The following is a 9,540-nucleotide window of genomic DNA, read 5'->3' as shown; positions in this document are numbered from 1 at the left end:
TGAGGGGATTGATCTGAGGGCAGCGATATCCAGTGGAAGAAATCTTTTTTTGTCAGACTTCATAGAGCGTACGTGTTTCATCTGAATAGTCACAAGTGTAGTTACACGTTGATAATATCTAACGCAGCAAATATGACCACGCAATCAAGGAACCCGAAAGAGCAAATAAATTGATAATACAAGGACTAGAGACACTGGTACATAGGCTGTCATTGAAGGCACCTCGTTGATTAAAAATTGAAGATCGAGTAGTTTTTTTCCTGCCAGTTGTCCCCGATCCCTTTCCCATCAATTCAAACCCAGTGTCTCAGAAGCGACAAGAGACACCTGACGGAGACAAATCACATCCGAACCATCACGCCAAAGGAAAACGAAACAGAACTAAGTAAAGGAAATTGAAAAGCAATAAGCAACAAGAGAAAAGAAATAAGAGCAAATTTCACCAAATACAAGTTCGACTCAACATGACACAGGGTAACTGATCAAGTTTAACCTTCCATAGCTTAAGCCATGTAAGTAGAAGAGTCGACACCGTTCTCGGGGTATTCACTAAACGATTCGTTAGTTTCTGATCAAATTTGCCTCAGAATAGATAATACATACTCAAGGGCGACAACAAATCGCTTCTCAATCTCCTTGAGAACGTTCTCATCATCCTCGCTGCTGATGAAGGAGATCGAGAGACCCTTAGTACCGAAACGACCCGCCCGACCAACACGGTGCAGATACGAGTCGGCATCGGCAGGCAGGTCGTAGTTGATGGCAAGGTTGATACGCTCAATATCGATACCACGACCGAAGACGTCAGTGGCAACGCAGATACGCTTGTTGAAGTCCTTGAACTCTTTGTAGCGTTTGATACTGCGGCGTTGTCAGCAAGATGTCAAAAATTTCAGCAAAGAAGAACCTACCGCTCCTCCTGGCTCACACCAGAGTGCACAGCAATACTGGGGAAGTTGCACTCGCGCAGCAGCTTGTCCAGCTCATTAGCGCGAACGGTGCTCTTGACGAAGATGATGACCTGGTTGAACTCGAGACTATCCAGAAGCTCGTTCAACTTGCGGTTCTTCTCGGCTTCGCTGAGCTTAATGTAGTATTGTTGCAAACCGTGGAGAGTAAGCTTCTCGTCATTATCCACAAAGAGTTCGAGAGGGTTTCTCATGAACTTCCGGCAGATGGGGCGCATTTCTTGCGACAGAGTAGCGCTGAACATCATAACCTGCTTGTCGGCGGGAGTGGCCCGGAAGATCTCCTGAACATCACGGCGCATGTCTGTATTCGAGTAAGTATTGGTGACGGAAATGGAGAATCAGAAAAAACCCACCAATTTGGTCAAGCATCTTGTCACACTCGTCGAGCACGAACGCCTTGACGTTGCGCAGAGAGATCTTCTTGTCGCGGACCAGAGCGTTGAGACGACCGGGGGTGGCGACAACAATGTTGGGGTAGGTCTCCTTGTTCGACAGGAGCTCGACATCCTTCTGAATGGGGGTACCTCCGTAGAAGACGGCGGTCTTCACATCGGGAAGATACTTGCTGAAGCGAGCGTACTCGTTCTTGATCTGGTAGGCCAGTTCACGCGTGTGGCACATAACAAGGATAGAGCACTCTCCAGGAACGGGTTCCAGTTGGTGAAGAGTAGTCAAGACGAAGACGGCAGTCTTTCCGAGACCAGACTTAGCCTGGCACAGAACATCGACGTTGAGGATAGCCTGAGGAATGCAGCTTTGCTGGACTGTAGTGATGCGGCACGGTATGTTAGACTTGTGTTCGATCCATAAGATTTTGTAAAAAGAAAAGCAATATCCGCGTCGCAAAGTCCGTCCATCCTCCGGGTCGTTGAAATATTTCAAGCAAGTGGTGCAACCTTTTCTCATTTGTGGTTGTTTTCGAAACCGACAAACCCAGGAGAGAGAAACAAAGGCACACATGTCGGCATCGGCAGGTGTGTTCAGCTGCAGCCATGATAATCTCTACCAAGAGCTTTCATGCAGACGGCAAGAGGACATCTGTAGTCCGTGAAACAAAATGGGTGACCAAAAGAAAGTACCGTGTCTTCTTGTTGTTTTTTTTTTTTTTTTTTTCATCATAGAAAAACAGTCAAGAAGACACCACGGTTTCCACCGGAATTGCTTTACGCGAATTTCCAGTATAGATTCTTGACGAATCTTAATCTCACCGTCATCGTGCTAGAAAACAAAGAGAAGAGCAGACGAAAAAAACCGGCAGGCTCGAACAAGAGCTCTTTATCGCCAGCGCATTGCGTGCGTTTCTTTGTCTTCTTTGTGTCATGTCTTGGAAAGGAATCCAAAAAAAAGATATCCTCATGCCGTCCACAAAGCTCGAAAACCGGAAAACAGGTGGCCCCATTGCGACTTGTACTAAAATATATCTCGCGGAGATGGACGGACGTAGGAACAACGGAGCTATGGAGGGAGACTTGTGGAAAAGAATTATGTGATGGAACTAACCCTCCGAAGGATGTTCGAAACCGCAATCGGTGATGGCACGTAGAAGTTCGCCCTTGAGCAGAAAGTCGCGGAAACCGGTCGAGTGAACACCGACATAGCTTCCCTTCTTATCAGGACCAGCAGCGGCCGAGTCGCTCTTCTTGGCGGCTTCTCCATTCGCAGCGGGAGCGGCGGTGGTGGCAGCGGTGGCCGCGTCGGTCGTCTGAAGCTCCTCGTCGGAGTAGTCAATGAGATCTTCCTCGTGAGACATGTTGATTGCTGGCTGTAAGATTAAACTTTGTCGAGCGGCGAAAGAGAAAACTCTAGGTGTCGCGGCGCGCGCTTTTCTGAGAAGCAGCGAGCTTGGAGTTTACGGTAGCGAATCAAAAGGAAAGAGAAACTGGGTCTGAAGTTGAGATGAAAAAGCAAGAGAGTCGTGAAAATCAAAAGAATTTCTCCTTGAATTCTATGAGATGAATTGAAGGATGAGTGAAGACAGGTGAAAGAGGGAGGCGATGGAGTTGGGGAGAGAAGAGCGAAGTCGCGGGAGTGATGAAAGGCGAGCGAGTTCAAAGACAGCTGGTCACGTGCCGTGTATTAGTCATAGTAAGCGGTCTTTCTTTGTTCGGCTTAGCGCTGATGTTTGCCACTCGAAGCTTCTATCCGTTGTTGGGTCTGTTTGCGGTCTTCTTTCTTGCGCCGCCAACGATTTCCAGCGCCTCGAGATGGCCAAAGTCAAGGGCAAAAAGGGCTCGGCGGGAGGAGTGAACAGCCACATCCGCGCCAGATTAAACTATCTGCATACCGCTGCTACATATCTACAAACGGGAGCAATTCCCTCCAAACGATCTACAGGCCTGGTTCCCCGCGAGAGCGCCGAGGCGGAGGACAAAGAATCGGAGCCTGTTTCAAGTCGCATTGTGCCGCAAGTTGTGAATAATGACGAGGCGATGTCTGAGGAACCTCTTTGTACCCAAAGCACGACGGCCCTAATCCCAACTCATCATAATACGCACCTTTCGCGAGTGCTCATTTCACACATGCGCGGGGTGTCTTTGAAATCCCAGCTTCGTCTTCCGGTTGATGTGAAACGGTCTTTCTGTAAACGCTGCGAGTCACTTCTGGTTCCTGGTGTCAATTCGATCCAAGAGATTAGGAATGACAGCCGTGGCCGCAGCAAGCCGTGGGCGGATGTTTTGGTCGTACGATGCACCACGTGCGGCACGGAAAAGCGTTTTCCTCAAACAGAGAAACGAAGTCAAAAGTTGCCAGAGCGTCGCAAAATGCAAGAACCATCAGCGGAAGCAGCGACAATACCTTGAGCTCCATCCAGTGCATAATGGTGTAATCGACCGCAGGCGGCAAACTTTCCCTAACTTGATGGCATCGGAGTACCGTGCTTTGTCTGCCTAGCTTCGGAAGTCAACCTCGATCGGTGCCCTCTAGCGCTATGACCATTCACATGTTTTACCTCGGATGCTGTCCTTGATTTGGCGGACTCTCAGTGATAGCACCATGAATCCTTGATGAAGGCGATTGCACGAACACCACCATTCGACTGGCATGGTGTTACCACCGCAATTGGCACAAGCTTTGTGAGAGTACAAGGTGCTGCAATGCGGTTGGATGACCATCGTCAAATCGCGAGCACAGCATGAAATAGCCATAAATTTCGACTAGTCTAGCAATCTCGTTACAGGTGCTGTACGGAGGCTCATGGATTCGTTCTGATCGGACGATATGATCCAAGTGGTACGATCCAGACAGGAAATAGCAGTGGAAAATGCGACAGATAATCTCAACGAGACACATTATCATATGGAAGGACATTAAAAGCCTGTCAGCGACGCTGGGGCTCTCTCATTGATGGTCATAACAAATAATCCCGGTGAACAAACACATTGTACCTAGAAGTGTGACAGCCGCTCAATAAAACACATGGATAGGAATGCTGATAGGGGAATCGCAACGTCATACAAGAGACAGCGTATCCAAGTTGGTTAAACAAAAATAAAATCGCCAAGGAAATAAGAGACATGGAAAAATGAAAGAATAGTGACAAACAAAAAGGAACTCCGGGGAGAACACCATGCTTATTCCTGTCGATTTTTGATTCAATATAAAATCCAAAGTTGCCGCGAGGCAGGTATCTCAGTCTTTAGACAACGATCCTCTCCAAAGCACCAAGCTAGACGGACAAAGAAAAGAAAAAAGAAATCTCCAGCGCAGCACTCATGCTGCATATGGGCATTAAATCAGTGATCAAACGATTGCAACAGCGGCATAAGTCGTAATAACACAAGGTCCGTGAGGACATGAGCGGTATATAAACACGTGGGTTTCCTTTTGCCCCTTGGGGGCAATCTGTTTTCGAGCATAGCTCCTTCTTTCGGTTTTCAGAGGTTTCATAGCGGATGTACTTGGTCGTGCTGGTAGTATCGTATTGTAGGTCATGGTCGTTATCATCCAGGGACATAAAGGGAATCAAAAGGCGTTAAGAGATGGTGTAGGTGGTCGGAAACAGAGAGCGTGGGGAAACTGAGCAAGTGCCTCCAGGGCAAAGGCATCGTTCAGGGTAGGCGAGAATGGAAGAAGCTGAATGAACGTAGAAGTGAAATGGCAGGGACATGATCGAGTGGAGTGTGGTTCGGCGAGTCAGATGGGACCGATCGGATGGATGGGACTGATGGCGCGCATCAACGTCTGCGACGGGCGGCCTGGTCAAGACGTTGGTCGAGTCCTTCTATTCGACCACGGTAGGCCTTCACAATTTCTCTGATATGTCCAATCTTTGCCATCTCGTTCTCCAATTCATCGATTGAGGCTAGGATCGAGCGAGTGCGGGCAATCTCGGCGTCAGCGTTGCAGATGACGTTCCCGGCGCGGTCGTAACTGTTTTGAAGCGAAAGTTGCATTTGTTCCTCGAGCTGCGATAGATTACAGCGTTAGTATCCGGTTTACTGGTTGGGCAATGTGAGGATATGCAAGTGGGACAGGTGCTGTGGAACATCGATCGTCTGACATGTTTCCACAACTTGGGAGTCGCCGACATGGGTATCATCGCGTTGAGAGAAGCAAAAACAAAGGGAGCGAATGCACCCAAGGAACGCGCGGGGGTCGACGACGTGAATGCGAGCGGTAGTAGAGAAAGCGGGAGAATGGCAAGCAACGTACATAATCGAGGCGACTCCGAATCTGCTCTTGCAAAGCATCCAACTGATGGGAGAGCGCTCGGAGACTCATAGGATCTAACAACAATCGACCGTGGCTGCTGGCGGCGCTGGCGGCGCTGGCGGCACGCGAACTGGAGTTGCTGGTTCGGCCGGTCCCTCTGCCCCTGGAAATCCCATTTCCGGCGTGGCCACCCTGTAGCGCAATCTGCTGTTGTTGCCGGAGGATCTGGATCTCGGAGGAAGTAAGGCCAAGCGAAGTGTCGGGGATCGAGGCTGATACGGACATTTGGTCCCGGCAGAGACATGCTCCAACCGCGACAGGTGTCTAGGAAGCGCCGGTCGATCTCGATGTGTGGAGATGGGACGGACCGAAGTTCATGATGATGACCGAAACAAGCGCAGAAAAGTGGAAATCGAGTCAGGAGGAGAAAAGAAAAGAAGAAGAGAAAAAAAAAATATAAAAGAGAGAGAGGGGGACTTGAATTCGACTTGGCACGATGATTCCTTTTTCTTTTGTCTTTTTTCTTTACTTTTTGCTTTTATTTATTTTATCTTCGAAAAGAATGAGAATAAAATCAAAGTCGGCCTTAAGAGAATTGAATTAATAATGAGTCTCTTCCTCTGCGGTGGTCTGGATTTTCGTGTCGGATCTTCTCCTCTTCTCGCCTAAATAGAATCAATGTCAGCACGAGAGAAGGCCTCCAAGGAGCGATATCTGGAGTGACATTGGGCGCCGAGAGGGATGATGGTGGGAGGAAAGAACGGAGGAGAAACCATTCGTGAAGGAGTCGGGGTTACACTGACGAGAATGCGATTCGATGTAGAAGACGGAGCCGAAAGATGCTCAGGGATGCCTCGGACGGGGAGGATGGGAGAGGAACGAGAAGAAGGCCGGAGAGCGAATGAATGAAAGGAATGGAGACGAGCCCTGGATCAGCCTTGCCGATTCGATATGATGATATCCCGATGCTTAGTGATGCCATGGACAGGGTAGTTAGTTACATAGTTACAGCCATTAGATCATATCCTATCATGTCATATCATATTCTTTTCTGATTGATTCATTATGCCCATAGGTACGGAGTAGTGTACCTTCCTACAGTCTGTATCTACTCAGAGTGAGTGGTTCTACGGTTGAAATTCCCTATCAGATTTTCATACTTGCTATACGGCAGCCGCGGTCACCTGCTCTCTTCGCCTTTCACCACTTCGGCTCCCCTGCTTCCACCTCTACCTCTCGACATTTCTAAATCTCTCTAACTCTACTACTTTGCATATTAGCCATCCAATATCCATCTTCCTTCCGCCCAAATCAATCCAATCCCGTCCAATCCGTTCCTCTCCCCCACCCGCCGATCGGCAATCACACCGCCCTAGATTCGCCGCATATTAGCGCTTCTGCAAACGCCCACCATCCCGTCCATCCTATCGCCGATTCCTCATTCCCATCCTCTCGAAACAAGGAAACCTAGTCCTAAATCCCGCTGCCCAACCAGTGAGGCTAAAATTCCGCGCCGACCTATTCTTTCGGCCTATTGATTGGTCCTCTCTGCTTTTCCTGCGCCTGGGGAGAAAAGTCCGAGACGTCCGCGCTGACTCGCCGCAAAATAGCGCGCGCATCCGTCATTTTTCTTTCCCGGATTGATGCCTCGGGGCTTTTGATCTTAGCCTGTAAGATCCTCTTTACTCTTGTTGGTTGGTGTGCTTTTCTCCTCTTTTTTGCTTTTTCTTTTTCTTTTTCTCGTTTCCGGGGACGGACCGGCGGCGTTTGCGCGGTTTTACGCAGAAAAGGAAAGCTCCTAGTAGAGCTAGCTGCCCAGACCTGAGCTGTTTGTCGGTCGTATCACTCGGAGTACCTACCAAGAGGATACGGAAGGAACTCCAAGGGTATAGAGTCGACTGAGAAGCTAATCCCCGCGTTTGTGTTGTTTCAGGTATCCTATCCAACTATTCAGTCATCGGCAACCCTTCCACATACTCACCTAAGTTACTCGAATACCCCCCTCCACCAGACGAACTCCAATCTCCACCTCAACCTAAACAGCACCATCACAACCCACCCTCCAAAATGCCCAAAGACAAAGAGCGATCGATGAACCCCGCCGCGGCGCAACGCAAACTCGACAAGCAGAAGAACCTCAAAAAAAGCAAAGCCGAGGCGCTGACCCGGCGGAACGAGAAGCTAGCGCGCCGCAACCCCGAGCGCATTCAACGACAGATCAATGACCTCAAATCAGCAGAAGAGACGGGCCAGCAGCTGCGACCGCGCGACAAGGAGCTCCTGGAGGCCCTGGAGCGGGATCTACGGGCCGTGCAGAAGGCGCGCGAAGCGCTGGGTGACAAGGCGCCGAAGTTCGAGAGCTCGGGGCCAAGACACAGAGGAAATGAGGGACGGAGCGATGGGGCTGGAGTGCTAGGGAAGAGAAGACGGGATGGGCCTGGCCACGGACAGCGCTTCGGACAAGACGGTGACAGCAGCGAGACGGACGAGGAGGTTCGACGGATTCCAATGCCCCGAGATACGCCGCCGCCTATACCCCGACAATACCAGAAACGGAGGGACGGGAACTCTGGCTCTGGTGGTCCTCGGGGACCGCATGCGCTGCCCATGAAACCGCCTGTTACAGAATCCAAGACAGTCTATGAAGCCAAGCCGGAGATCAAGGATCTGCGACGGGAAGCTATCAACATGTTTGTCCCGGCGGCTGTCCGGGCAAAACAGGAGTCTATCCGAGGACAAGGGAAACTACTTGAACCGGAGGAGATGGACCGGCTCGAGAAAGCAGGATACAACGCTGGCCCGACACAGCCCGGTGAAAATGACGGCACGAATCAACAAGATGCCACGGGTGGCGGTGATGGAGACGAAGTTGATGATGATACCCAGCGCAGGCTCCTGGAAGAAGAGCGACGGTTCAACCAGGAACTGAAATCTGTGCAGATCGAAGAAGTCGAAGACGAAGAGGCGTGACTGAGACCCATACCTTGATGAATAGCTGAATAGCTAGAACTAATTCCCACCCACCGGCCAGTTCCACTGCCGCAAAAAACAAGGCTTGTACAGTATATCAAAAAACAAAAACAAATCAGAACATCCATCATATATGTCCTGGCTATCCACTACGTCTCTAGACACTCTCGCTCCAATCAATCATGGTCATGAAGAAATCAATATCATCCTCAAGGATACGTAATCCAATTGATATTCCGCAATTCTATAGCAGAACTTCAAACAAAAAAGACAAAGATAAGAAAACAAAAATCACTATTTACTTACATCCGTAAGAAAGAAAAAGGAGAAAAGAGAAAAAGAAAACCAGTTGACGCCTAACCAAAGAAGGCCACCAATATAAGCGCCTGTCGATTGGAAAAAAAAAAAACCAAAAGACAAAAGAGGACCTAGAGAAGGGAAAAAAGAAAACAGTCCATGGAGTAGAAACGAGTGACAGACCACTATCCAATGTGAAGTTGAGATAGAAAGGCCGAAGAAAAGCCAGGATTGGAGACAATAGACCACCCAAAAGCACAAAAAACCGGCTGTCATATGCAAAAGTAGCTGTACAGTATTCCAAGGAATAGGAAGGAAACAAATGGGAAACACGGACATCACAGCGTCAAGAACAAAGGAAATAGCGAGTGTTGGGGTCTCAGTGTAAAAGCACTTTCAAAATAGAAGTGTAGACAGAAGTAGAAGAAATGAAAAGCGGCGCGAGATCAATGCATCGAGGATCCATGACTCGCATGGGTAACTTCGCTCTTGAAAATGCATTCCACCCAGGGCCTTTGAACGCCAGAAATGTGTAATTATTAAGACGTATGAGATAAGAAAGAAGAGAATGCAAGGCACTGAAGAGGACGCAGTCGTCTCTGTTCCTGTTGTGGGCAGTAACTTCACCGGATCAACCGGAGAAAATTAT

General features: G+C 49.1%; 4 protein-coding genes across 4 annotated transcripts; 2 read left to right on the top strand and 2 right to left on the bottom strand.

Annotated features, from left to right (window-relative positions):
- Positions 1-503: 503 nt before the first annotated feature.
- KD926_011135 (ATP-dependent RNA helicase SUB2) lies at positions 504-2,721 on the bottom strand (the record flags this gene model as incomplete). Its single annotated transcript, XM_053096122.1, has 5 exons — positions 504-549; positions 604-861; positions 912-1,272; positions 1,325-1,735; positions 2,472-2,721. 5 exons carry the CDS (start codon positions 2,719-2,721, stop codon positions 504-506), a joined length of 1,326 nt encoding a protein of 441 aa, XP_052959941.1.
- A 454-nt stretch (positions 2,722-3,175) lies between these two features.
- Positions 3,176-3,772, top strand: KD926_011134 (ribonuclease P Rpr2/Rpp21/SNM1 subunit; the record flags this gene model as incomplete). Its single annotated transcript, XM_053096121.1, has 1 exon — positions 3,176-3,772. One exon carries the CDS (start codon positions 3,176-3,178, stop codon positions 3,770-3,772), a length of 597 nt encoding a protein of 198 aa, XP_052959940.1.
- A 1,374-nt stretch (positions 3,773-5,146) lies between these two features.
- Positions 5,147-5,909, bottom strand: KD926_011133 (uncharacterized protein; the record flags this gene model as incomplete). Its single annotated transcript, XM_053096120.1, has 2 exons — positions 5,147-5,377; positions 5,625-5,909. The coding sequence occupies 2 exons, from the start codon at positions 5,907-5,909 to the stop codon at positions 5,147-5,149; spliced, it is 516 nt and encodes a 171-aa protein (XP_052959939.1).
- A 1,782-nt stretch (positions 5,910-7,691) lies between these two features.
- KD926_011132 (WW domain binding protein 11) lies at positions 7,692-8,594 on the top strand (the record flags this gene model as incomplete). The annotated part of the gene is made up of 1 exon (XM_053096118.1): positions 7,692-8,594. One exon carries the CDS (start codon positions 7,692-7,694, stop codon positions 8,592-8,594), a length of 903 nt encoding a protein of 300 aa, XP_052959938.1.
- Positions 8,595-9,540: the final 946 nt, after the last annotated feature.

This window comes from Aspergillus affinis, assembly GCF_023601865.1.
Source record: "Aspergillus affinis strain CMG 70 chromosome Unknown NODE_8_length_531634_cov_87_933514, whole genome shotgun sequence".
Taxonomy (NCBI): domain Eukaryota; kingdom Fungi; phylum Ascomycota; class Eurotiomycetes; order Eurotiales; family Aspergillaceae; genus Aspergillus; species Aspergillus affinis.
Note: the sequence above shows the minus strand (reverse complement) of the source record. Positions and strands in the feature narration are given on the sequence as shown.